Below are 27,751 nucleotides of genomic sequence, written 5' to 3'. Positions count from 1 at the left end.
GATACATTGCTTAGGTCTGTATGGGGGGGAGCAGAGCTCCCACCCAAGTCATTGGACCTGACACGTGTGAGGTCCTGGCCAGGGCTCGCGAGTCTCCTGCTGCCTCACGGCCCTCGTCCTCCTCTGTCCCCAGGACACTGGAGTCTGGGCTGCACTCCAGCGTGACTTCCTCACCCCCATCCAGATTGCTTTTGAAAAGCTCTGGTTGCAAAACTGTCCTGCCTTCGATCACTGGTAGTGCAGTCTGCTGTCCCACTGAGATCTCATTTACACCCTTTGCAGGCCTGAGCCAAAGCCCTTTGGGAAGAAGGCAGAAAGGCTTCACTCGCCTTCTGTGGGCTTTAGTCAAGCCTTTGGGTTGGCCTCGATGGCTGGTCAGTCAGTCCTTTGGATGTAGGAGTCAGCCTGAATAACATTCACTCTACATTGTACTGCACTGTCTTTTAGAAGTCGCTTAAAAAAGGATTTCTTGCCCATGAGGTTAGGGTTGCTAGTCCTGGAAATTCTGTAGTTAATAAAAATAAAATAAATGAGTTCACAAATGGGGCTTGATAGAGTGAGTGCAAAGCAAACCCCCAAGACAATGACTTTGCTGGCTGGGTTTTGAAGGACTAGATTTCAGCTAGTTTGAAAAAACACTGCCAAAATTACTCCTACCTTACATAGCTCCAATGACTTTTTTATTTTGATTGGACGTTTGCTCCTTTTTCCACCCCTGGTTATTTTTTTTAAGTCAATTATGGATCCAGCGTGTAATTTAAAAAATGGTGCAAGTTCCAAGCATAAACCAAACTGTGCCTGCGCAGAGTCCTTGTCTTGGGGTGAGGACACACCTCGTTCATGAGCGTGGCCTGTGTGAACATTAAACTTTTCATCAGTCGCCTGTTCAGCCACTACCTTAAAAATGATGCACAGGAGTGGGAAAGCAAAGATATTATCAAGTTACGTATCCTAAAATGTATCCCGAGAGCTGTCTTCAGTATAGCTGTTTGGCTATTTAAAATCAGTTTGAGACTTTCTAGTCCCTGAGGATCTTCTTTTAGGATTGCAGAGTTGGTTACTCTGCAAACTGCCAATTTTTAATTTTTTTTTTTTTAATATGTGAGATGTAAGTAAGTTGGAATGAGCTAATTTAGCCAATGGAATTTTATAACAAATGTACGAATGCTGTGGGTTTCCCTCCCTCATCCTCTCCAGCAGAAACATAATTTGCAGAAATGAAAACAGTCCCTGGCTGGCTTTAGGGTTTTCTCAAAAATAGAAACAGTAGGGTTTGTCTGGCTGGGCCAGTTTCCTCACCACACACCTGGTGTATATCACTTTAAAAAATACATTATGCCTCATTAAATTACAATTAAATGAAATCATGATCATTTGTTTTTCTGGAAGGAAGATGTTTTGCATATTGAAAGCCTAATTTGTTGCAGGTGACAAAAAGGCTGAACAGATTATTTAATATCACTTTATTTTTTATAATGTTCCTCACTGGTTAGTTTGTATATACTTCAGTAGCTCAGAATTGTATTATTGTGAACATTATTGCTCTCAAGATACTTTATTTTATTGTCCTACCCTATCACTCAGCTATCTAGCCGCTGTTGTTTACCAGCGTTGTTTATCTTCAGTTGCAGGAGGACAGGAGATTTTTCCCTCTGAGTCAGTTTTCTTATTATCTATCCTGCTGTTTACATGGTTCCTAAGCTGCCAAAGCACTTGGAGGAGCTGCAGAAAAACCCTCTTTGCAACCAGGTTTTCTACCTGCGGGCCTGGAGCAGGGCATGGGGGAGCAGGGCTCAGCCCCGGCGAGGACCACGGCGCTGGGGGCAGGAGCTAGTCCCTCTCCCTGGAGCAGGTGCCTGCATTAGGAGGTGAGGCTGCCGGTGGCTGTACAGCCTGGTGATTGAGCAGCGATGCAAAATATTGCTACGTCCCTGTAGCAGAGATGAGACACTCGTAGAAGCAAGAGGCGCAGGCTAGGGCTCAAGACCACTGAATCCACCCCGTGGTAAGCTTTTTCTGGTGATGAATCAGAGCCTCCGAGCACAAGAGTTGGTATCTCAGGCAGTGAGATACCTCTTAGTGCCATGGCCACTTGTACCTGTAAGTCTCTGATTTACGTAGGGAGTCAATGACTGCACTGAAAAGTAATTGCTGGCATGCTTTCACATATGTTTCTGCTCTCCATTTTTGAAATTGGACCATAAATTTAGCCAGGCTAAGATGGGGGGAGAAAAAGCTGTCTTAGAGTCAGCTCCAGTAGCTTTCAGGTACCTTTCTTTCAAGCTAAACCCATTAATTTTTGAAGCTGATATTTTCTTTAAAAACAAAAAGTAGTTCTGTATCCTTTAAAAGACCCAGGAAATTAAGAATTCAGAGAATCTGTGGAACTGATATTTCATTTATTTACTGCATTTGGAGAATTTTCCACTGACTTTAAGGGAAAATTATAATAGGGACTTGATGTATCGATCTTGGAATTGTTCAAGTCATGGCTTCAAGCTTCTGTAATGTCCTTTTTTGGTTAATCTCCCTCAGCCTGTGAGCCTGGCAAACTTTGGAAAGCTTTTCAGGATGTCCCTGGCTTCTGTGAGGGATGGTAAACCCTGAGGAAGAAGCCAGGTATGAGCATGCAGTTGTGTTGCGGTCACAGAGAATACCAGAGGCCAGCCCAGGGCCAGCCCAGCACTGCACCTTCTTCAAACGTTTTCCCAGTGTAGATCTTTTTCACCAGTTGGCTTCTCTCTCCAATCCCATTTCTGACTGGAGGGTCGCACCATGGCTGTATTCCCAGCTCCAGTCCTTCTGGTAACTACTCTGATAATTGCAGGAAAATGTAATTGGGAATCTCTTAGCATGATTATGTAGATGAGGAGCTTAAAAGATGGAGCTGCGGGCAGCCTACCTTCAGGTTGTGTGTGGAGCTTGTTTTGAGCACTTCTGGTGTAAACCCTGCTGAAGTAGAGCTTTCATGTATGTGTTTTAATGTAGGCGTTTAATAGCAGATAGCAGAGAAATGCAGGTACAGATACATAGTTTGCTTGTCTGTTGGTTTTGTCGGGAAGTCTGGTAAATAACATCAATAGATACTAAAAATGTTGGCATTTGGTTAATTGGCCAACTGTAGTGGCAGTGTTTTAGCAAGGCTTTTTGGATGAGACTGTCTGATACGGAAGAAAATAAACGAAGACTAAATATTACAGGGTTTTGATTACGTGGTTGTTTTCTGGTAACATTTTTCTCTCAAGAAAGGAGTAAGCCTTGACTATACTCCTGAGGCAGCTTGCCTCGGTCATGGCTGTAAAGTAACTGCAAAATGCTCATGTCAACAGCGACAGCTATATCGTGTCTGGGGCACTGCGGTGTCCCTTTGCAGGCGGCTGCTGAACGTTGCTCCTCTCGCAGCAGTAGGTCGAGGTGAGCCCTTCCAGCTCCTACTGGGATTTCACACGGCTTCCGTGGCCAGCATTCCTGGGAGCAGCAGTGCAGAGAGCCTGTGGGTCGTGGCAGGCGGGAAGGGTATCGGACTGCTCAGGGAAGCATCGGCAGAATAGCCTTTTAAAATAATGAGCCACCGACCGCCATTTCTTATGATACGTTATAAGTAGTCTCAATGGGCAGAAATGATCCCTCTCTGCTTCTTTGCACACCAGTACATTTAAACATCTATAGTTCAGGAAATTGCTGTTACTGCTTTTTGGAGTGAAATACCCATTTGTGACATGTCGGGTGCCTGGGGGAAGCTGGTGGCACACGCTGTGTCCCAGTAGTTTCTGTAGGCCCTGATCCAGGCTTGTGTGTTGTGCCTTTAACTTCTAGATAATCTGTGGAAATGTTGAGTGCATACAGTTATGCATAAATTTAATCCCATCATTAGATTTAAGCCTCTCTTAATGATATTTTCATCTCTCCAGCTCTTTTTTTTTTTTTCCTTTTTTTTTTTTTGGAAGTGCTGTGCTGGTTACCTCCTGGAATAATGGCTTTTGTAAAAACTAGATTAATATGGTGTCCATTCATGGTTGCAATGTGAAGCCTGTGGTATTTTAAAATGAGACATGAAATAATGGGTTAAATCCCTAAAGCTAGATTCTAAAGCTTTATTATTGCTTCATTTTTCTTCTCTCAGAAATTACTGTCCAAACCAAAATGAACGGACTGTAACATCAAAAACCAGCCAAACGTTTTTCTTTATAAACCTCCTGCACTGTTTAAATGTCGAAACTAAATTTATCAACCTTGGCAGATTTGTCAAAGATGAACAGGATTGCCAAGTGTTCCCAGCTTCAAGTAAAAAGAGAGAGAGGGAGAGAGAGAGCTAACAGCTCCTAAAATATTTGCAGCAAGCACCTGGTGGTAACTGCAATTTCTTCTACCCAGTGCACCTACCTTCCTATCCAGCATCTCCATACTCAGAAGCTTATTATAGTGCCAGAATAGGACAGTCCCAAAATAAACCCCAGCCCCCAGAAGACAAACACTTCCCTACAAAATATCCCCTCTGGAAGAGCCCATGAGATTCTGCTGTAGGTTCTCAGTATTGCAACCCAGCTGGTTACACTAAACAAATTTAAAAAAAAAAAAAAAAAACCAACACATGACTGGGCTTTTTTTTTTTTTTTTTTTTTTTTTAAATTTTTTGAACCAGGGCTTGTTGTCAGAGATCCTGCGTAAAGAAGAAGACCCTAGGACAGCTTCCCAGTCCCTCCTGGTAAACTTAAGGGCAATGCAGAATTTCCTCAACTTGCCTGACTCGGAGCGGGATCGTATCTATCAGGACGAGAGAGAGAGAAGTATGAACCCCAACGTGAGCATGGTGTCTTCGGCTGCCAGCAGCCCAAGCTCCTCCAGAACCCCCCAGGTAAGATGGGATCCCTCCTAACCTGTTTGTTGTGTGGATTAGTCCAGGGAAGGAGTTCCTCTCCGCCCTTCCCCTGTCTGTTGCTCCCCTCGCCCAGATGAGTTGTGGAAGTCCTTTTGTAAGGTTTTGGAGTGCCTGTTAAGAGTTGTTTAGTGGATTTCAGCAAGACATTGTGATGATGATTCTAGCTTTAATCAATGCCATAAATGCAAAAAAACATGTAACATTAGTGCCTGAAAGAGTGCGTGTGGGCATTACATACAGGCTGTTGATATACGTCCACTAATATAGAATTATAGAATATAGTCTAGAAAGACAGCGCGCATAACTTTTTATCTGTGTCCATTACATTCTGCAGAACACACAGGAAATTTCTGGGCTTGTAGAGAGGTTCATACATGGTGCAATAAAAAGTGTGTAGTGAACAGAGGTTGACAGTGAATTAAATAGGCGTTGCTAGAAATCGGTGCACTCCATGTTCTGCATAGGAAATCACAGTCCTTGAGTTAGAGTTTTACACGAGTAATTATTTGAAGTACAGAAAGTAGAGATGGGCAGGGTGCTGGGAAGGAAGATGATGCTTTACAGCTCCAAACCAGCTGTCATCTCATTGACTTAACTGCACGTGTTTATTAACATGCCGTTGCCGCCCACTTCGCCAAGTAGGTTGTTTCTTTGCACTAAGAAAGAACATCCACATACTACACTGCAATAGTCATCCCCCCTTTTATCAGCCTGCTTGCAGTCCTGGACTCTGAAAAAGTGAGGGTGCTTCAACAGAGGTGATGATTAACTCCTGTCATGACATTTGCCTAACTTGAGTTTGAAATTTCTAACTGTGCAGACATGACGGGTCAGTTCTAGCACTTCTCTTGATCTTTAGTAAATGGGCCTGTATAACCCTCCTGCTTCAGTGCTTTCACAGACATGTAGTCTGCAAAGTCTCGGGCTGCGTTAGCCATGCTTATAATAGTATTACTGAGCACTTCTCCTATTGAATTCTGTGGCCACAGCTGCTAAAAATAAGTAAGCATTGGGGGGGGGGGTGTAGTTTTACATGCAAACTGATCATCCTTAAGGAAGGTATGTTGATTTTGTAGAAACTGTTGAGCTTGTTCAGTTTAACCCTGGCATTTGGGTGCACTTCACCACAATACATGACGTAAAGAATTGTTTTCACTGAAACTGAGTGTATCCTGCCAACCCCAATTTGATGCTGAATTTTTATTACATGGGAAACTCATTGTATAACTCATATTTTTTAGTTACCTTTCAGTGAAAATAAAATCAGAAACGGAACTATTTTCATGTTTAAGTAGTGTATCCACTTTCTGCATTTATATTTATTCATGAAAGAATTAGCTTATTCCTACTTACATTTATTGCAATAGATTTCACAACTAAAATCAAATAACAGAAGGAAATAGAGAGGTTAAATGCAATACAGTGAGAATAAAAATGGGATCTGTTGCCCATCTCATTCCTCTGTCGAAATGTGACATTTTTCTCATGTTCTAGCCACAGCTAGAACATTATTTAAAATAATGGAAATTTTTCCTGCCTTTTTAAGAGCTAAGCATTGCTAGAAAAACAAACTCTAGAAGTATAAAGCATCCTTGCCTTATTCCGGCTTGAAGAATCTAGTAGAATATTGTGAGGTTTTTAATCAGCAAAAGCAACACACAAAGGTTTGTGTACCCAGTGCTCACCTTGTGCCCGCTGGATAACATTTCCCCAGCCCTCAGAGGGCCAGCACCAGTCAGCACAGGTGCTGTTTTGACAACTTGGACACCTCTGCAAATGAGGCTGCTTCCCAGCTCCCGGGCAGGCAGCATGGCTACTGCGCTTCCCCATATGCCCGGTATTAGTTCTGACGAGACAAATGCCATCCTCGCGTTCAGCGCAGCGATTCCCGGCAGCGTCGCCTCCCCAGGCAGGTATGTTACCTACCCCGGAGTGGGGTGCTTTGGGGCAGCAGCAGTAGGAGCTGCTGATTCCTTTCAGGAATCGTGTTAGGGTGCCGGAGAAGTTGATGGAATGGCATTTGGAAATGTGGTTTCCATAGATACCGATCCTCTGCGGCAATACTTCCGGGAACGATGCTTGAGCGTGCCGGGAAGGAGGAGAGCACTGGCAGGTGCCTGTGGAGGTGCAGGTGCTGGGGCTGTTGCGCAGGCAGGTGTAGGGGCACACAGAGCCAGCTCGGCTCTCCCTGAGTCTGAGCCAGCCCCAAGCCCCCATCGCGGGGCGTCCCCTGCTCAGGACCTGCCCCAAGGTGAGAACGGCAGATTGACCCGGCAGACGGGTGCGAGTGCGATGGGGGAGAAGCTCTGAGCTGTTAGGGGCTATTGTGTGCACGTGGAAGACCAGCAATAACGGCTGGGTTTCAGCGCTCTGGCACTGTGGTTGCAAACACTTCTTTTTCTTTTTTCCCCACTGTTTGCAACAAGACATTGCAATAATGGCAAACTCCTTAATATCAAGACCAGTTTTGAATCTAGGCCTCTAACATAAAATACTTTATTTTAGAGACTGATATTTTGGTTTGGTACTTGCCCTACCTATTTCGGTGATTAAATAAAAACTGGCCCAGCTTTCAGGGTGTGCAGGGCAGGCTTTTTTCTGACGTGTGGCTGTGGAGCTAGCAGTGCAGGAGACCCATGCAGGATGGAGCTGTACTTTAAATCTTTCTTTTACATGCTAATTTTGTTCTTCTCAGGATCTCAGGCCTCCGTAACGGCCTTTGCGGCTGTGGTGACCTCAGCTGCTGCGCTAGCCAAAGGCTTCAGCAACTGGGCAGGCTTTTTTTATACCCATCAAAGCACTGCAGGGTCTTGGGTAAAATTAAGCTCCATTGAATGAGTCCTGACAGACTTAGACAGTCCTCTTCCTTCCCATGATCTCTTTGTTGTTTTCTTATGTTTCCCACAATTGCCCTAACCCTCATCTATCTGTGAACATTGAATTTCAGAGCGTGGTGTCCGTCGGTCTGTCCGTCGGGCTGTTCCTTGCGTGTGTTCATGGCCCGTGGATTTAGCACTGGCCTCCCAGGGCACGGGTGGCTGCGGTCCGCCCCAGCTGCCGTCCAGCTGCCCCCACCTGAACATGGGGGAGCTAGCCTTAGCAGGAGCAGGAAGATCTGAGGCCCTTTCTAGGTGGGTCCTGCCTACGACAGTCAGGGAGCAAGCCCAGAGGAGTGCCTGCTGAGCTTGGTGGGTAGGAAAGGGAGAAGATAGAGGTTGCTTAAAGCTTTATCTGGAAGCAGTAGGAAGAGTGATTAGTCTAGACTGTTGCCTTGATTGGATTTTGGCTCCGTTATTAATGTGGTCTTTGATACAAAAAAGATGTTAGGGAGAGGAAGATTTGGAGGACAGCAAAACAGAAGGAGAAGTTCAGAAGGTTTGGTTTTGCCTAGTTAACCTTCCCATTAACAAATGGGCATTTGGGCATGTCTGCCTCGTTAAAAATTAACATTAGATGTACTCCAGCAGGCTTCAACTCTGGCACAAAAACGGGAGCCAGCTGAAAAGGTTTATAATTGGGCCAAATATCTGAATGTGACCAGGGTTTATGGGAGGTTTGGATCTATTGGGAAGTGTGAGCTTTGCCACCTAGGTTGTTTCGTTTCTTAAGACCTTTACATCTCAAGGGAAAAGAGAGATTTTATATCAGTAACCTACATATTTCCTTTAAAAGGAGTAAGGGGTACAGTGATCAGCCCTGGTATCTCTCCTCTTTGAGCTCAGGAAAGCAAATGAGATCTGTCTCTCCAAGGGGCTGCTGGTGCCGGGAGCACCCAGCGAGCATCGCACCGTCCTCGCTCCCTCGCCTGCCAGTGCCTTCTGGAGACTGCCACGGCCGAGGGGCTTTAAAATAAAAGTCTTGTAGCAGCCTGCCCAACTGTATTGATAGAAGCCTTGTAGGGGTAGTCCAGCCCAGAGAAAGTACTGGCAGCGTCCGTTATTGTCCTTCATTTGTCACAGAAGCTGATGGGAAATCATTCAATTAAAAGGAGTGCAGCAGAATACACAAAATCTCAATATGAGTTTAGGAGAATGAGGGCAGCACATCAAAGGCATGCCAAAGCCCAGCTTTATGAAATGATTTTTTTTTTTTTCATTTCCACTGATTTCCTAGGTGAAATTAGGTGACTGTCTGGCTAGCATAATGATGATAAGGCTGGGAAACCATACATACTCAAGTGACATACATATAGTTTTAATAAAGGATGAGGGAGACTTGAGGGAGTGCATTAAATTGAGTAATAATTTATTATTTAGAGACCTCTACCCATTTACTCATTTTTTCTGGGAGAATTGGCTCTTCCTCCAAGGTGTAGGCCACTTTTAGAGAGGGGGGAGACGGCAGAGGCTGGTGCCTCTGCTGCAGTAGCTGGCTGGCAAAGGCAACTTCAGCGACTGCCTGCAGCCGAGTGCCCCGGCTACCTATCCTGTTGTTGAGCTGCTCAATAAACATGCTGGGAGAGGGAGAGGGGGAGAGTTGACAGGGCCTTGCATGTCCTATAGGAATGCACTGCAATTATTTCCAATCACAATTAACCTGATTAGAATAATGGACAGGAAGTGTCCCTCTGTAGCTAATGCAGTTTGGCATCAGCTGACTGAAATCCTTTGATAATTTCTGCACAGATGGCTGGGCTGAAAGCAGCACTTTTTTAATTATTATTTTCATGGTCTCTTGGTAGGCCAAAACCTCGACACCAACAACAGACCTCCCCATTAAGGCGGACGGCGCCAACGTCAACATCACAGCTGCCATTTATGACGAGATCCAACAGGAGATGAAAAGGGCCAAGGTATCTCAAGCTCTGTTTGCCAAAGTGGCTGCCAATAAAAGTCAGGTGAGTGGTAGAGGGGATTTCGTTGTTGCGGGGCTTTTTGGGCTTTTGTTTTTAAAGCAAACTCCGGGGTTGGAACTAGACCCATCTCCTCCTCCCACCAATAAAAATACATCTGTTCCTACAATAATAATAATCTTCATCTCTGGGGAACCTGTCGTGTTTTTGGCTTTTGCCTGCTTAAGTGGTTTCCTTTTCCCTTTTAAAATAGGCTGAGGAAAGGATCAGCTCACAGCCGAGCTTTTTCTCCTCTTTTGTACAAACGCTCATGTCTTTTCCCGCTTGTGGTATATAACTTACACCTCTGCTAGTGGGACAAGGACCTTTCAAAATGATGGTATCCTTCTCATTTGGCAGGTAAAGAAATTGTTTTCTTAAGTGATTAACTGAGGAAAGGCAATGGGAAACCACATATTAGGCAGGTGTTTCCTTTTTTTTTTGTGCGTTGTATGTGCTGCATACGGTATTGCCATGTGAATAATTCACATCAGATCCAATCATTTTTACAAAAAGGCATGAGAGGGCACTGCAGTGAGCTCTCCTGGATTAATTTCCACCTTGGGTGTAAAAAATACATGCAAGCAAACCTAGGTCGGGCTGAAATTCTTGAAGAGAATCCATTAATTTAAAAATTTCATCCAACTCTTTAAAAAAATATAGTGCACCAGAAGGGATTTTGTGGAAAGGAGAACAGAATTTTTTGTAGGAAGGGCAGCAAGTAGATTGGAGACCATTGGAAGGAATTGTTTACTCAGTGAAAAGGGCTGCTTCTGATCCGGGATGAAATTACTCAGTTGTGCTAGGAGAGGGCATCAGTATGCACACAAAAATGCACAAATGTGTCCGTGACAATGAGAGAGGGGAAGTATCTAGATGCATGCACTCAGCAAAATACATACTTTCTTTTCCTCTGTGCAGGGAAGCAACATTGTAGTCATTAAAGTAGGTATAAAATAAGAGGTTGAAAGGCGTATAAACAAAGCATCAAAGGCTATCAAAGCACATGGGAGAGCCCTGTCCTTGTTACAGGTATTTGCGCCCTGACGCATGGAGGTCTGATTCATTTTTTCTTCCTCATTCAATCATTAATTTTCTTTTCCTTTTGCTTTCTCTTGTCAGGGTACAGGGGTTACAGTCCACAACCCCTCTGCCCCCCAACAAAATCCCAGGCACAGTATGAAATACATAAAAGGAAAATACCATGGAACCCTCTTAAACTGTTAAATGCATAAAAATCTCATGTACCACATGGCAAAATATAATGAGAACTGGAGCTGTTAAACGAATAAAGCTGTTAAAAGCATAATGCCACTTGGCACAACTACTGTGCATTTAACGGTTTTCCACTGTGTAATAAATGACATATGTGGTAAACGTGCAGTAAATATAAAAACTGCACAATTGATTTTGCAAACGTGCCCCTTATTCTTTACTCCATGCAGATATCAAAGTTCCACCCAGAATCCGGACTGGACAGCTTTTAATAAGGAGTGTTTAACACAGACTGAATGCCAGCCTCTCTGAGGTTTGGCTTAAAATTGCCTGCAAGCTTCCTGTCATTATACCGAGAGGCTTCTTGAAATAGAGAGGGACTGAACCACCCAACAATAATTTGGGTGGCTCACCAGCTTCGGTCTGTGCCAGCTTGAGTGCGCTTCTCTGGCAGCATTGCACACCAGCACCAAAACAAAAATAAGCTCCGTAGTCTTTCACGTGGAAAAAGAACAGGGCAGATTTGGAAAGCCAGATGCAAAAGGTTAAGAACAGGATCCACAAATGTTATTGTTTAAAGCAAAGTCACTGCCATAAAGGTTTTTTTTTCTTCAGCAGCAGCGAATAAAGAAGTGTTTCTGAGGCTGATGTTTCTTTTGTTTCACAGCCCTGCCAAAGCAATACTGGCTCCCTGGCATGACCCAGCATTCGCCATGCTGAGAAGTCATAGCACTCTGCTGGAGCATGAAAGTGGTTTATGGGGGCACTGGAAGGCAGGGACAGAGAAGCCGTAGCCAAGAACCATAGTAGTATGGGGCCTCTCCCTGCCCCAAAGCCACCTGCATGCCTGCCCCCCAGCCTGGCTTGGCGTGCCTGTGGTGTCCCGCCGCTGGCTGGGGTGCCCTGTGGCCGGGAGGAGTGCCAAAAGCAAGGACACAGTTGCTCATGTAGGGGAAAGCCACTGGCATGGTGGGATGGTCAGCATGTTGCCTTAGGTCTAGCTTGCCTAAAAACTAGCGGTGGGGCTTTCCCAGTGCTCTGTGCAGGCCGGTTGCATCAGTCGTGGGCACTTCTGGTGAAGAGGCTGCTGATTTCAGCAGCTGAGTTACATGGTGGGAAGCGCTCATTGAAAACTGCCCATGTTTGCAGAAGAGAGAGTTTGAAAGAGGGGAAAAAAGAGCTAGTCTGAGGGTTTGCTTGGACTCTCCGCCAAGGTTCGTTCACTTGCTGTTCTCCACAGGCCTGGCTTGCATTGCATTGGCTTCCTCTATTATTCCCTCACCCCAGACTACTGAGAGGCTTCCAGTTTGCTAACAAGGCATGTGTTATGTTGGGCACTGCTGTTCTGTCAACAGCAATCCACGGTGCTGTGAGATCTTCACAGTTTTAGCAGCCAGTGAATCTCCGACAGGGCTGTTTTGACATTTTATACGCAGGGCTGTATGTCATGTACCCGAGAGAGCATCCAGAGCCAATGGAGGCCTCATTTCGTCTTCTGTCTTCGTACAGGAAGAGTGATACCCACTGAGAGCAGTTATTGCAAGCGGCATCATCTACTGGTGGAGTTAATTGACCTCTAATTTAACAAGTAGCCATCTTTATTCTTAAGTCATGGCAGAGTCTCAGTTCGGCAACTAAAGGGAAGGGCAGCTGCTAGAAACAAAGGTTACAAATCACAGAGCTCACAAGTCAACATAAATGCAAGGAACAGGGCCTCACAGAGGAACCAAGGTAGTATGGTGAGAATTCTTTAAGGGAATCCACCTTCACAAAAATCTCAGGCCATTAATTTTAGACATTGACTTAGTCATTCCTTATTTCCCTTAATATGCATTTTATTCCTTGCAACTTATATCTAGACATTTTTAGTCCTGTTTGTAAAATGCTGTGCATCCCTTTGTATTTTTGAAGGCAGCAGGAGCTGAGGAGCTCAGTGGCCTCCAAACACAGCCTCCAAAGCTGTCGTCCTGTTTTAGCTGCCAGCTGTTAGTGAGGTACCCACTGGACAGCATGCTTCTCTGGGGATGCCGCCTGCTAGTGCCCTTTGTCCTTTAAATAGCTAAACTTGGGACCTGTATTATCATGTTGGGAGTGTTTCTGAGCATGGCTGGAACACCAGGATTTGGTTTCCAATCTGCGCTTTGGGCCCTCCTGGTTATATTTGATTCATAAGGAGACGGGTTTTTGGTGTGCCATTTCAGAGGTGTTCGGGTGGCCTGTGTGTCTCCAGAGCTCGGGCAGTGGGACAGGCAGAGACTTTGACCTTGGGTTGCTTCAGGTTTGCACTGTTGGTCTTGAAAACTGGCTTTGAAGTCTGGTTCTGCAGCTGCTTTACAGTATAACTTCAGGAAAACCATTTCCCCCTCTGATCATGTGCCAGTGCTTCTGTAATACAGTGCAGCAGCATCACCCCTCTGACCTCTGCTAGTGAGACTCCTAGCAGAGGCCGTGCTGTGCTCGGCAGACGTTTTTTTCTTAGTCTGTGCAAAATGAGTTCAGGAATATAGTTCTGTTCATAATAAACAGTCACTATCAAAATAATAGCGGGCATAGCTGGCTGGAGCGCTTGTTGACAGTCTGAGGTAGGGCAAAGTTTGTGTGAACATGGAGACCGAACTTCCCACACTTCTCCCAGGGCAAGAGATTCACTCTCCTTAATCAGGCTGGGGCGGTGTGGAGAAGCAGGGCACGTGTTGCTGGAGATGTACCCCGGGCAGGGCAAATGGAAGGGTTTGACCTTCACCAGTCCAGTGAAACCAAAAAGGAAACCCTTGAAACTGAAATTCTTCCTCGAGGGACTGCAATTTGTTCCATTGCACCACAGTAAAGCAAGAGAGACCCCATGGAGCAACATTTGAAAAAATGTTAAGCTGGCAAAGCTTGGTCTCTAGTTCGTATCTTTGCCCTTTTTAAAAATGAACAAACAAAAAATAAACTTGACTGGGGGTCAAGGAGGTTGGGGGGAGAAAAGCCCTTCAGTTGAGGTCCTTCAGGTTAAGAGAAACCCAGGACTATGGATGGAAATCACTGCCACAGTTCCTCACCTTTCCTCTGACTTTTCATGTTGAGATCCCTGCCTCATTGCCAGGATTGTCTGGGAGCCTGTTCTCTGGCCAAGGAGGGTTTTAGCCCCACAGTAGGAGCCCATGCTAGATGAGTCTCAGCACCATGGCCACCTGCCCATGCCCTCACCTCCTGCCCACGCTCTGAGAAGAAAATAGAGGTACTGTGAGTGGGATGAGCAGTGTCACTCTGGGGCAGGGTTAGCTCTAGAAACCCCTTGTTTTGTACTTCCTTCTCTTTCCTTCCCAGCTTATATTCCCTTGTATTCATTTGATATGATGGGATGCCTTCTCTCCCCCTTTTAGCTTCTAATAGGTGTTTTCTGTGCCCTTAAACTAATTAGCTTCCAGTGATGATGAACAACAGCTAGAAAAAGAGCTGGTGGTGAAGATGTGTAGCATATTTAGTGTAAGCATATAGGGCATTTCTTACTGCTGTAGCATCTTGGTGCCTTCATGATGTTGTGAATCTCTACAGCTGGAGTGTATCTGTTGTGCTGATAATTTTGATGTTCTTGTTACATATGAAGGAAATACAGAAAGACATTTCTCTTCTTGACTGAACTTAAAATTTCTTTGAAGTAGCTTTGGACATTAGCTTCTTCTTTACAGACTTCTATATGCAGTCACAGTGTGACCCCCACCCAGGACGGCATCTGCAGCAGTGTGTTAGCCTCTCAGCAGCTGAGCGAAGCAGGGACAGTCGTGGAGCTGGGGCTTTGCTCAGGAAGTCCTTGGCAGACCTGGGAGCTGATGGCAGGCTGCTTGCCCTAACCACAAGCCCACGCTTCCTCTCCAGCGTGGGGAGAAGCTAGTTTGAACTTGGCACGCTGGAAATATCCTCAGCGCACAGCATCCTTCCCTCTGAGGCCAAGAGCTGTAAGCAGACTTGATGTTCCCATGAATCTAAGATACGTCAGGACTCATGTACCTCATTCATTTTTTGGTATTATTTCATGTTTTACAAGGCTAGTGAGAAACTGGCCCTCATGTAAGTGCTTTGCATGTTGCCTTAAATTTTTGAGGGAGGAAAAGTAGAGAGCATTTCAGAAGATCCAGGGTATTGAGTGATTAACCTTGAACTGTATCAAAATGCTCCAAGTAAAGCTTCTCAGGTTCAGTCCCCCTCCCCCGGCCCTCATCAAGAATTCATTGAAGCCATGACAGAACTCTCCATTACAGTTAGTCTTTTATCCATTTCAGCTTTCTTGATTAGGTTATCTTGAATCATTAGGGGGTTTATTTATTTTAATAGACACTTATTGGATTCATGGAACGAGAGTTTGGCGACTAAGGAACAAGAGCTGAATATTATCTGGCTCATTTCGCACTGCAGAGTCCCAAACTGAGTGGAGGGAAGACAGGCTGAGGAAGTTTGTCCAGAGGACTCCTGTGATCCTGTGTAGAAAGGGAGCTTTCTCCGTGCAGCATTTCTTTCCTAATCTTTCAAGACTTGCGTCGATCATTGCTGCTTTTTTTCCCTTTTGTCACATATGTTGACATTTTCTGCACTGATGATGTGGGTGAGGAAATGGCCTTTTACATTTATTTTTGAGATTTATTCCTGAATCACTCTTACTAAAAACTCTTCATTTGCCTACTCATGCTTTCACTGGCGACCTTAGAAAATGTCAGCACAGAAAACTAGCTGTATTATTATTATTATTATTATTATTATTAATTTCAGTGTAAGTGCAGGGACGCACAAGGTCAGTTTAATTGCAGTTTTATCCAGGCTCGAAGTGCCTCATGGTCCAGCCGGAGCAGACAGGCTGTCTGTCACTAAGTCACTGTGGACACCCAGCTGCCACCTGCGATGGATTTCAGTAGAGATCTGCTCGAAGTGCAAGCACTGGCCTGTAGCCCCAGCATAACTGAGCCTGAACTCTTCCCACATGCCTTCTTGTCCTTTAATCAGAAATTTGGTCCTTGGCTGACTGCAAGTCAGCAGATCTGCTGGAAGCAGTTTTGGGGGTGAGGATATTTGTGCATACCTTCGTTGAGCTCTGGACAACGTGACTGTAGTCTGGTACCTCTGGCTGCCGGAGCGTCCTCCCCTGCTCCAGGGTAAGTCTAGCAAAAGTGAAAGGGTCAAGCTGCTAAACAGGGCTCAGGGATAAGTGACAGAGAATATGGCTTGCGATTGCTGCACCAGCTAGCTGTCCCTCAAGGGGGTTTGAGCCCGCCAAGGCTAATGCTTTGGCGTAGTAAGCACGCTGTTTCTTTAACACCATAAAAGCACAATGGGAATGGCTGGCTTCCTGCAGATTTTTGTTGTTGTTTGCTTAGCTATGTGGAAATGTATTTGATTAGGAGACAGAGAGAGAGGTTAAAAATAGGACATTAATATGATATTATTTGTTTTATCAAATAAAATGCTTAGAAAATGTTTATCTTGTCTCATGAGAACAACAAAAATAGAGGCCAGCACTTCTCTGCAGCTCTCTTTAATGAGCTAAATTGGGCTGCATTCTCGATGCCTCTAGAAGTTTTGGGGTGAAATGAAGGAAGTTCAGAGCAGAATTCCTTGTAACCACAAGCCCTGGGTGTGCCTGACTGTAGAGCCAAAAGCATCCTTTAATTGTGCTGTTTTTCCTCGCCTTATTTTTAATGGAAGACATTCCCACTTAAGAACCTTAGAAGCTGACATTAAGGGCCGGATTCTGCCACCCATATTGACACTGGCACGTATCAAACTCTCCTGGTAACTCTGTGGCAGTCAAGGGGGCTGTTTGTGCAGAGGAGGCAGGATCAGAAACACAGCGTATCACGGATCTGGGGAAAGGATGTGTTATTTGTTAGATTTTCAGAATACGTTCACAGAAGTTGGATTTGCTTGTAATGCAGTGAGCTTAGATGTTGTGGGTGAGTGGGGGGAAAGGTGGTGAGATAGCATCTCCTTCTTCACTTTTCCTTCTTCATGCTAATAAATGTAGCTATAGAGGAAAATTCGCTGTGAATGGCTGTAGCTCCAAGAATTTCTGTATGTTAGCATTTCTTAAATGAAATAATTCTCCTGGAAAGCTCTGTGTAACATACACAGACCCAAAGAAATAAATAAAAGAAAATACAAAAAATTGCCACCAAAAAACCCCAAGTTGAGATTTTTAACAGGAAAAGGAGATTTGCGTATTAATAATTCATGAGTTCTCATTGAACATGCACGAAGAAACGGTGCTATTCAATAGAGAATACTGTCATCTGTCACTGTTTTATTTGACATTTACACTTTTTTTTTTTTTTTTTGCCTGGTACTGCAAAACTTTCTTGGATGGCGTGCTAAGATTATTTAAATAAATAATTTAAAAAATCCGATGCAGACTTTTCATCTGCGCATGGGGAAGGCGGTTACTAGCAATCATAAAGAATGTGAGAGTAAGCTGCAGCGCTGTGTTTTCTCACGTATTGGCCGAAGCTATCGCCTAATAAGCAGCCCCGTAGATGGATAGATAGGGTCTTGAATGGACGGGCAAGAGAATGAATGCTTGAATAAATAAAGGGAAGGATAGGAAAAGAGCAATGAAAGGACAGATTTGATGCAGATAAGTGTACACATGCACACAGTGGGTACGCGTGTGTATGTGTGGGGGTGAGCGAATGATGGTTGTTGTGAAGAAAGCTGCCACAAATACATTGCCGTTGCCGATGCAAAAATAAATATTTATAAATGGCGTTGGGGGAGATCCAGTCCCGCACAACGTGAGAGAAGACAGGGCATTTAGCACAATGACAATTCAGAGTTAGACGCACCTTGCAATTTCTTGCTAATATTAGGCTCATGAAAATCTTTCTGCTCTGTAGGTTAGTTATTATTTATAAAAATCACAGAACCAGCTGATACATTCATAAGCTAATTATTGTAGCAGCTGGGTACACATGGTGCAATATGTCTGAGGCTGTGAAGTATCACAGATTTCTTGGGGCCTGCTGTGGTGGGGGTGTGCTGTTGAAGGCTAGATCCCTTAATCTGATCAGCCAAGCAAATACTTTGTGGGGAAACTGGATTAATATCTCTCTAAATACCACGGATGTGCTTCACCTTCAGAACCAGGCTCCTTTAAACGTGCCATTAGCTTATCTCCTTTGGGGAATAGAGAAGTTCTCAGGTGTCCTCAGGATGGCGGGGTCTTTGCCTGGTGCCTCCCTTTGCCAGAAATTAATTTGGTTTGCTCATGTCTGCACACATGGTCACACTGCAGTCTAATCTTTTCCCTAATAGCTCCAAGGTCAGGACCTCGCATGTTGCCGGGCAAATTGAGCGCTATCCTTCTTAAAGACTAATGGCAGCGAGTGCCTAGTCCATAATGAGGCCTGTAGTGTTGCTCTAAGTGATTGTAATGAGCGCTGATTATAACGGGACAGATAAATCAAAATGCAGCAGTTGCCGTCGGGCTAGCCGGTCCAGCTTTGGGAAGGGGAGGTGGCCCTGCCAAGCCATCCCCAGGCTGCACCGGAGCCGGGCACCGCACCGTGCCCCACAGCCCTCGGGAGAGCCCCAGGAACCTTCCTCCCCTGGGCCTGCCCCGCACAGGGCTCCGGTTCCACCAGGTGCAGGGTTTTGTGCGTATTTTCTGCTAAACCATTGGTCTTCATGCTGCAGCATCCCTTGGGAGATGTTAAACATACCTGCTTGAAACATTTGAAAGAGTTCAGTTGGAGACTTATTCAGATCACTGAAAAGAGGGAGAAACTGGAGCTTATTTTTTCCACAGATGGTTTATTTTCCATTTCAGAATTATTTCCTTTTTACAGAGGAACCCCTGAGAGAACACTGCGGAGCTGGAAGATTTTCTTCCTGTCTTTTCTCTAAAAGAGAGAAAGTTTTGGGGGATCTCTGGGCGGAGGAAAGGGAAAGAGGAGAACTGAGGGCAAGGGATGTGGCCAAACCACATAAAATGCAGACATCACCTGGCTGAGAGATTACCCAAATACCAGCCAAAATACTTTGAAAATATAATACAGATTATTTTTTTCCCTAAGTAAATGATCAGATATCTTGTTTTCATCCTTGCCTCCCCCCCCACCCTCCTAGTTTATTGCAAGAAAAGATCAGGTCTGCACAAATGTGGCCTCTCACTTGTAAAAACAAGGCAGTGTTGTGTTACAGATTAGTTTATAAATCCCTGGTGGCTTCACAGTTCAGTGCCTACAGCTGCTGCAGATGGGCCTGGGTTTTTGTCTCTTCGCTGTGCTGCAGCCGGCAGTTGAAGGAGAAAATGGAATGATCAGGTTATTAACATGTAGGCCGTGAGGAAGAGGCTGCACAATGAGAACAGCTGGTGTTGCTGTCTTGGCTGATGCAGCGGAGATAATCAAATCTTGCCTTTTTTTGGGGGGGTGAAGGCAGAAGACACAGTGGAGAGTAAGACAAACAAGGGCTTATGATATTATATACGGGGTTTAGAGCGCACGGTAGAAGTTGTCAATGGCTTACAAGTTGTTACACAAAAAAGCAATACTAAAAAACCCCCACGTGGGCCAGTGATGAACCTGGCTGTTCAGCTTGCTCTAGTCGCTGTTCGGAAAAATACAGTTTTGGCTTCTTCTTGTACCGAACGTTTTTAACATTGATCAAGCTATCTTTTAGGTATTGCAAGGTGCCTGTCAAAATGGTGTCAAAATGCTGAGTTGTAGCTTGAAAATGATGGGTTATAAAGCTACTAGGTAAAATATTTTGACAGGAGTCAGTAAGGCGCGTTGACAGCATCCTCAGCATTATCTTCTCGTATTCTGTCATTTGCATTGCGTCTCCTTGCGCGCAGGCAGAGGAGGGGAGTCGCTGTCCCCAGCCCCAATCGGGGCTGACTGCTGGCAGGCAGGATGGAGCTGGCTGTCCCCCCCGCCCCGGCCAGGTGCACCAACAGCCACCGTCCCTGGTTAACCTGCTGGGGATGCTGGGTCACCACCAGGCGTGCTCAACACACACAGGGGGGGCTGTCCTCACCTTAACAGCTATTGTCATCGTGCTCTCTGGTTGGCTTTGTGTTTTAGGGTGGTTTCCTCTTGCTGAAGCACTGGTGCGTTCCTCCAGGGGTCTGAGCTCTCAGCCCCTGTGGAGAGGTCCTACGGGATTTCATCCAGTGGTAACTTTCTGAAGGCATTTCAAACTAACCTTAAAACAATATAGCAGGAATAAAATCTACTATTATTATGATCTGTAGTTGGGTTTAGAGATACTTCCACCTAGTATCTCGATCTCTCTAGTAACTTCTGCAGGACCCTGTTTGCTGCTTTCATGCTAAATACTAGAGGATTCCCTTTCTGTGAGGTTGCATCTTCTAAGTGGCCATTTGATTATTTAAAGCTGTCAAATTTTACTGGGGTTCAGAGCTGGGGGAGTCAATGCAACATAGTGACGGCAGATCAGAGGTCTTTACTTGATAGTATCTTCTTCTAAACATTTTCAGTAGTGGTTGAATTTCTGGTCCTGCAGCTGCAACCCTTAGCATGAGGATTTTTAGCAAGTCTCAGGGGTGATGTCTCCTTTTCTCTTGCTTGGATGAAGAAATAAAGGGGCTCTGAAATGGAAGTGGAGATACACATTTATTTCAACTCTGGTTTTTTATAGGAAAAATAGTTATATCTGAGCATTTTAAACATGCTTGGGGGCAAGATGCTGTGCTTCCTGGTTCATGTTAAGCACTGCTGGTTGTGTTTGTTTCTCCAACTTGCAGGAAATATATCAAGGATTTGTTGAGACCGAAGGGCAGCTGAGGTTAAGGGGTGTTCTGTGTGAGATGAGACCAGAGAAACTTGCAGCAGAGAGCTTTAAGTCTAGCTGACCTTCCACTCACATCTGGTTCTTCGGTGCTCAGTGAATTAACCATGCTGACCCTACCGTTGCAGGGCTGGCTGTGTGAGCTGCTTCGCTGGAAAGAAAACCCAAGTCCGGAAAACCGCACCCTTTGGGAGAACCTCTGCACCATTCGCCGCTTCCTGAACCTTCCCCAGCACGAGAGGGATGTGATCTACGAGGAAGAGTCCAGACACCACCACAGTGAGCGTATGCAGCATGTTGTCCAGCTCACTCCTGAGCCCGTGCAGGTCAGAGCGCTAACTTCTTTCTCGGGGTGTCTGCGAGGGGGAACAACTGTCAGAGGTAGAGAGAAGCAACTGGTTCCAGCTTCCTTCTGCTTTGCAGGTTGAGACACCCCAGTTTTCATCTGTCTGTAGGGTCGCATGCAAGCCACAGCTCTCAGGTTCAGAGCTCATTGTGTGTGTGTTGCAGCATGTGCGTGAGCGTGTGCCAGTTTGTGCTGGTGGTTGAAGAGAAGGGATGTGACAATCCATGCCACCAATAACAGCAAGGTCAGTAGTAGTGATGTTATGGAGCTCCCTTGTTGTCAGTAGTTGTGTTGTGGCTGAAACACAATTTAGCTGTCTAAAACTGCTGAGATTTAGAGGAGTACAAATGTGTTCCTCAGCAGCAGCAAGAAGTGTGCGGTTATTTGGGAAGCAGAACAGGAGTGGGGGCTTGGTCACTCACTTCCTTCTCACAGAGCCTGAGCACCCCTGATACCCACTCTCAAATGGTGGCCAACGGGCAACTGCAGCCGTACATTTGCTTTTGTTCGAAGGAGACAGATAACGGTTCAGGAAAAGTAGGAGGTAGGAGAGGAAGTTTGTCCATGCGTGGGTAACACAGGGGTTTTGAAGAGTGTAACATGGGCAAATGTTTTTTATATATTCACTGAAACTTAAAAGTACTTCTAAAATGACCATGGTGAGTATTTTGCAGGGAACAGGCTTTCATTTCACAGCCTCCTTAGGATTGTTTTGCTCCTCTCTACAACCTTTATGACTAGTATGAATTTTTGGTTTGTGCACCTTTATTCTATCCTTGTCTCAAGTCTTAATAGAATGAGAAATAAATAGATACAAATATGCATAGGGAAAATGAAGTGAAAATACTGCAAGATTTTTCACCTTTGCAGTTCCAGCTTCAGTCAGAAGAGAAAATCAGCCTTATGTGTATTCCTAATAACTAGAGATGCATGTCGCAAACCCAAACATCTGCTGATGGTCAAGAGAGGCTCAGGAGATGTTTTTTCAATCTAAAAAGCTGAGGTGATGCCTTCCACAGCAGACCGTCCTTTTGGATTGCCACTGGCGCTTGGTGCCATTCACCTGACCCCATTGCATGACCGCTCTCAGAGAATCGTCCGTACTGCGTTTCTCTCTGATAATCCCACAGTTCCTTCTACCACCTTTGCTCTCCCCGTTGTTGTTTGATGGCAGCTTGCACTGCTTTGCTACTCTTGCTGTGAACCTTGGCATTCAACCTCTATAATTTGTCGCTGCTCTTGTTCTGCTGCTGCCAGCTATCTAGTCACCTTTTTCCAAAGCTGGGAGGTTTTTCAGTCTTGCAGTCCTGCCCCTTCTGAAACACGTTGGTCTCACCCAGATTAATTATTGCCTAGTTCAGTCTCCTTTGTCTCTTCTGCTACCGACTTCCTCCTTACTTTCCATTCGGTCTTTACCTGGAAGAAAAAATGCCTTTCCTGGGGTTTGGATTCTCAGGGCTATAAAGCAGGGGAAGTGCTCTAAGTAATTAACGTTGCAAGTTTTGCCTTCTGTGTTCCCAAAAGTTTGTAGGATCTTGGAGGCAAGGAGCTATAAAAGGGTAAAGGGCTGAGCTAACATTTGGGAAGACGACTAGACCTGTGTAGATTTGAACATATTAACCCAGTTCTGGTGCCCAGAGCAAGTAGGAATATCCTCGTAGGGGCAGTTTGAAGAAAAAGTTTCCCTAAGCTCTTGTGGGTGACCCTGATGATTAGCCTACTTTCCAAAGCCTTCTGCGCATCGCTTTTCTGTGTCGTGCAGGTTGGCTCTTGTGAGTGACACGTTACACTGTGTTGGAATGCGATGCATTTGTATTTGTCAGCAAGTTACAAAGCCATGGATTAATTATTTATTACAGTCAAAATATGAAAAATGAAGAAAAATAAATGGAACCAGCTGGCAACTACATACAGCAAAACTCTGGAGACCCTGGTATACAGTTGATACAGTAGGGTTGTGTTTTGGGGGTGCTGCATTTTAAAGCTATGTTTGCCCATCCAAAAACCCCAGTAGGTTTCTGAGTGGCACGCAACCAGTGCAAGACACAGGAGGCTTGCTGTCCACCTGCTCCCTACTGTCAAAAGATACCCTGCACCAAGCAATTTTTGCATAGTTTTTAGTCTCTGGGACTCGAATTGTTTCAAGCAGCAAGGTTTGTTTTTTGGCTTTGCTGCAAGGGTCACTATTAGGTAATTAGCCATGAAGAATCAGTGACAGCAGCCAGAGACGTAAAGCTGAGGTCCTCACACTTGCAGTCATTGGAGATTTTGTGACACTTTACGTAAGGGTAGGGGTCTTGGGCCCTGCTCCTGGCCGAACTCCAGGCCAAGTAATTACATTCTGCCTGTCTGAAATTCCCTCCGTAGTGTCAAGTGGGAAAGCAACCCTCATTTCCTTCTCAAAGCGGTGGCGGGTGCAGAATGTCTGCCACAGTGCCTGGCTGCATTTTAGCAGGGGGTGGAAACATCCAAGAGCTGCAGTCACCAGCCTACTTTGCTTTGCAGGCTTTGCTAGTGAAAAGCGCACTGTAAGTTGAGCCCTTACCTGCAGCCTTGATGTCAAGATGACAGTCCTTTAAAGAAGATACAAGGAGCAGCGCTGTGACTAACAGCAGGTGCAGTACTGTAACACCAAAGCAGGCAGGAGGCTCTTGGTTGTGCTTTCTCTCTCCACCCGGCCCATCTTTCTCTCTGCCCTGATGGATTTGACGTGTGTACGGTAACTTGTGTCTGATGCTTGAGTCTCCTGCTCCTCCAGCTGTGAGACTGGGAGAGCCTGAAAACAGGCTGCCCCATGCTGCTGCCAGTGCTCCCTGCCACCTCTCTGGGCTGGGGATGCCCCTCCGTCAGACTGAAGAACTTGGAAGAAGTCACAAGAGGCACGACCAGGCAAAAGACAGATAATGGATAGATAAAATTCAGCCTTTTCGCCAGCATGGCTTCTTGGAAATGGCAAAGATTTCATTGTGATGGGCTTTGTGTAGTTCACTTGCAGATTACAGGGTTGGGCACACCTTCAGTGAGGGAATCGCCCCAAGGCTGGGTTTGGTTTCTGTCCTCTAAGGGCAGGGTGTGCGCAGCGGGGCAGTTGTTACAGTGCTGTAGATCAGCTGGACAGAATTTGGCTCTTGATGTTTATGGCATTGTTGTTTCTTTGTGGCAGGTTCTTGCCCTCTTTTCAGTATTACTAGCGTGTACCTCACTGTTTAGTTTTAGGTTCAGAGCTTTAAAAAGAAACATTGTCTTTTTTTCTCTCTTCCATTAGATTTTTCCTGTCAGCCATATATTAATCCATTCAATCAAATATTTTTCTGTTTCTGAAATAAAAAATGTCTATAGTGCAAGCTCAGTGCACAAGAAATTCCTCCCTGCACACTTGATTTATTTGTTATTGTGCTGAGGAGTCATAAAATGTGAGCCCTGTGGAGCTCTGTGACATGGCTGTGTTCTCTAGCAGCATCGGGTGTGACCATATGGACATGCTGGAGCATGGATTTTCCTTCACATGCTGGTTGCAGAGCATCCACACTACACCTACATGTTGCTGTGCACGCAGGCTGAGCTCACCACAGCCGCTCGCCTGTTTTTTAAGGAAATTCAGGTGTGCACTAAGTGACTCTTTCTCCATCCCGTTCTGTGCAATGTGGTGTAATCACAAAGTGCTGCTGTGGGACTTAGAAAAAGACCAGTGAGTTTGTTGCTAGCTGGATACCACAAGGACATCACCTCTGATTTACAGAGTGCTTGAGCCACAGGTTGCTGGAGGATGGGAGGGTATGCTGGAAAGCATTATTATATTTTTGCCCTGTTCTTATCCTCTTACACCACCATCACACGCGGGATCCAGGCTGGACCTTTGATCTGGCCGGGCCTGGCTCTTAGGTAGATCTGTTGGACAGACTGCATGCAAAGTAGTCGCTTTGCAGCAAGCAGTCCTCGTGCTTCCGTGTTTAGCTTCCTACTCTGCAGAGGTGGGGGTACCCTGTCTTACTTTCCATCCCTCGCTAAATCCCACGGTTCCTGGGCTGTTCACTGGCATTGGACCTTTCTGGAGTGTTAATGCTGAGAAGTGCCTACGGCCGCTTCCCATTGCCAACCAGGGATTCGGTGTTTGTTACAGACATGCTGGGACACAGTAAATCTAATTTCTCTCCCTTCTCCCCCTATTCGTCTGCTGTGTCCAAGGTGACTACTCCAGAGAATAACCATCTTGCCTGGCACTTTAATATAGTGCTAATTCATTGTTAATTGCTGGGGCAGAGAAACCTGACTCAGTTGGAAAAACGATGAATCAAGCTGTTGTCTCTGGAGTGTTGGGCTGGATAAGCCAATTCTCTGGAGTAATGAGCCACCACTGCAGCAAAGTACCTACTATTCAGAGAGCAGGGAAACCTTGCCTTTCATTTTCTACAGATAGATCTGCTGAAGCTGGTAGGTACATATTGATTTAAGAGCAGTCAAATGTTGACTTTAAAGAAAGAGGAATGGTTTTCACATGCTTTCTGATGCACTGTTACTTTTGTCACTTTTAAAATGACGTCCCTCTGCCCTTTTTTTCTCAAAAGCTTTGATTTAGACAAATCTGGCAATTTATAATAGTTCAGATCATAAATCATGGAGCAACATTAGTAAATAAAAGAAGGCATAGCAGAAAGCTGTAGGAAGGCTCTTTTGTATTGTGTGTTCACTGCAAACATTGTGGTCTCTCTTTAAATATGCGGAAAATAACATACCACAGAAGTAAATGAAATACTAATTTTGTCATTTTGTGCGGGATGGAAGGGAACAAATATTTTAGAAATGACAGTAAAATACAAAGCAGCAGAACGTAGAGCCCTCGTAAAAATGGGTCAAGGCAAGTGGCGATGGCAATCCAATGAAACTAATTTTGTATTCTCTTTCTAGAAGTAATAAAGAGGGGAATGAACACCACAGTAGTGCTTCCTAATGAAATATCTGATTCTAAACAATGTCTTAAGAGTTCATGGGTCACACAATGCATAGCATGCAGATGGGAAAAACAATGACACTTAAAATTGCTTTTCTTAAAAAATATTAATTAATAATACTTTGGCAATCATAGATGATGAGTGAAGCAAAACTGTGTTATTCCATAAGGGAACATGGTGTGCTTAATGATCTATAGGATGATGTGCACAGTGAGTTTTGCCGTGTTTGCGCGGGTTACAGCAGGGGATTTCGCATACTGGAAATCAGGACTGAGTTGTCTGGGAGACTTGGACAAAAGCTACTTTCGCAAACCATGCTACCTCTCAAACTTTGGTGCTTACTTTTTTATCTAGACAAATTTTTTTGTGGGGATGGTGTGCTCTGTGATTCATTCTTAATGGCTGCACCCTGATAGTTTTGCTTTTTGATCATTTCTCTGCACCTAAAAGACAGACCATAGATGGATACCCACTGCGTTTTGATTCCTCCAGCTCCTTATTGCGTGGCTGGATGTGATGTCTGCTCAGACAGGGGTGGTCAAGACTGGTGAGGCAACTTGTGCTCAACAAGCCCAGATGGGCTTTCAGAGATATTTGTATCACAGGTTTATTCGTTCCAGCTCAGAAAGCTCAGAGCTTTGGTTTGGGTGGGTTGCAGCTGGAGTATTTATTTTGCCTTTGATTTGGAAGTACAGGGGGAAATAGATGTCAGATCAAGATCTGTGAATTTTGTCAGTAGAGAATATCTGTCGTCTTCAGTTGTTATATTATCTGGAGTTCCATTCTCTCTCTCTTATCAAAATTAGACAGTAACAGTCAATTTCAGTATGTTCTTTCAATCTAAACCATTCAAAAACCACGGGAAAAATATCAAGCTATGTAACTTCTGTTTCTATGCAGTATTAAAGCTGAAGGCAATATGTATTTCAAGTGCCACTTACTCTGCATTTATCTCTATCATGTGTGTGTCTGCTTTTGGGTGGGGGTAAGGGACTCTCTTTCTTTGAAGAAAGCAGTATGTGCAAAATGCTCAGAGGGCTTCCACCTCTGAACTGCTTTCTTATACTGCTCCAGTACCTGTGCTCTCCAGCCAGACACGCTGCGTTTTGGAACAAAAGCTGTGGCTGTGCGCTCTGGTTTTCCATCCTTTTGGTGCACACCATTTTCCTGGCAGGACACAATAACTCAGGAGCCTTGCACGAGATTTGACAAAGGCAACAGGAGCTCATATCAGACAACGAACCCCTTACATTTGACTCTCAGGTGTCCGATAGAGCTTCTTGTGATTGATAGTTATCACAATTGCAGTGGAAAGCTGCTGAGCTTTGACTGCTATAGCCAAACCTGCCTAATGCGCCTAGCGTGGATATCTAATGTGGCTGAAAACTGCTGCTGATTTTTATTAACTTTAAGCTTGCAGTTCCCCTTGAAATGATAGTGGGGAGTGTACTTGCAATTAAAGCAAAACTGCTTCTGTGTCTGAAATTAGTTTCGGTTTAGTATTATTCCATTTAAACCTAGAAATGGAAGATCAAGTAAAGCGGGTAGTTTTGTTTTTTTCTGAGGTGGCATGTTTAGTCTTGTCCAAGTAGTACATCCTTTCCCTATTCATTCAGACTCCTGGAACCGAGGGGCCACCTCAGTGCCACCTACTCCGGGACAGCTTTCATTTGGCCCAGGATCAACTGAGGACAGGGCAGGAATGAGGTGGGACTCTGAAGTGAGGGAGCCCTGAGAGCATGGCTGGTGTT

At 45.0% G+C, this 27,751-nt stretch overlaps 1 protein-coding gene across 2 annotated transcripts in view; it reads left to right on the top strand.

Annotated features, from left to right (window-relative positions):
* SATB2 (SATB homeobox 2) overlaps positions 1-27,751 on the top strand; it is a 138,053-nt gene that overhangs the window by 91,468 nt on the left and 18,834 nt on the right. For both annotated transcript variants that reach the window (XM_087733752.1, XM_087733751.1), the window contains exons 8-10: positions 4,643-4,855; positions 9,561-9,716; positions 20,834-21,031. In XM_087733752.1, coding sequence (XP_087589878.1) covers positions 4,643-4,855; positions 9,561-9,716; positions 20,834-21,031 — 567 coding nt within the window. The remainder of the gene's footprint in view (positions 1-4,642; positions 4,856-9,560; positions 9,717-20,833; positions 21,032-27,751) is intronic.

This window comes from Nipponia nippon, unplaced genomic scaffold (assembly GCF_047370975.1).
Source record: "Nipponia nippon isolate SJK-2023a ecotype South Korea unplaced genomic scaffold, ASM4737097v1 scaffold_5, whole genome shotgun sequence".
NCBI classification, from domain to species: Eukaryota; Metazoa; Chordata; class Aves; order Pelecaniformes; family Threskiornithidae; genus Nipponia; species Nipponia nippon.
Note: the sequence above shows the minus strand (reverse complement) of the source record. Positions and strands in the feature narration are given on the sequence as shown.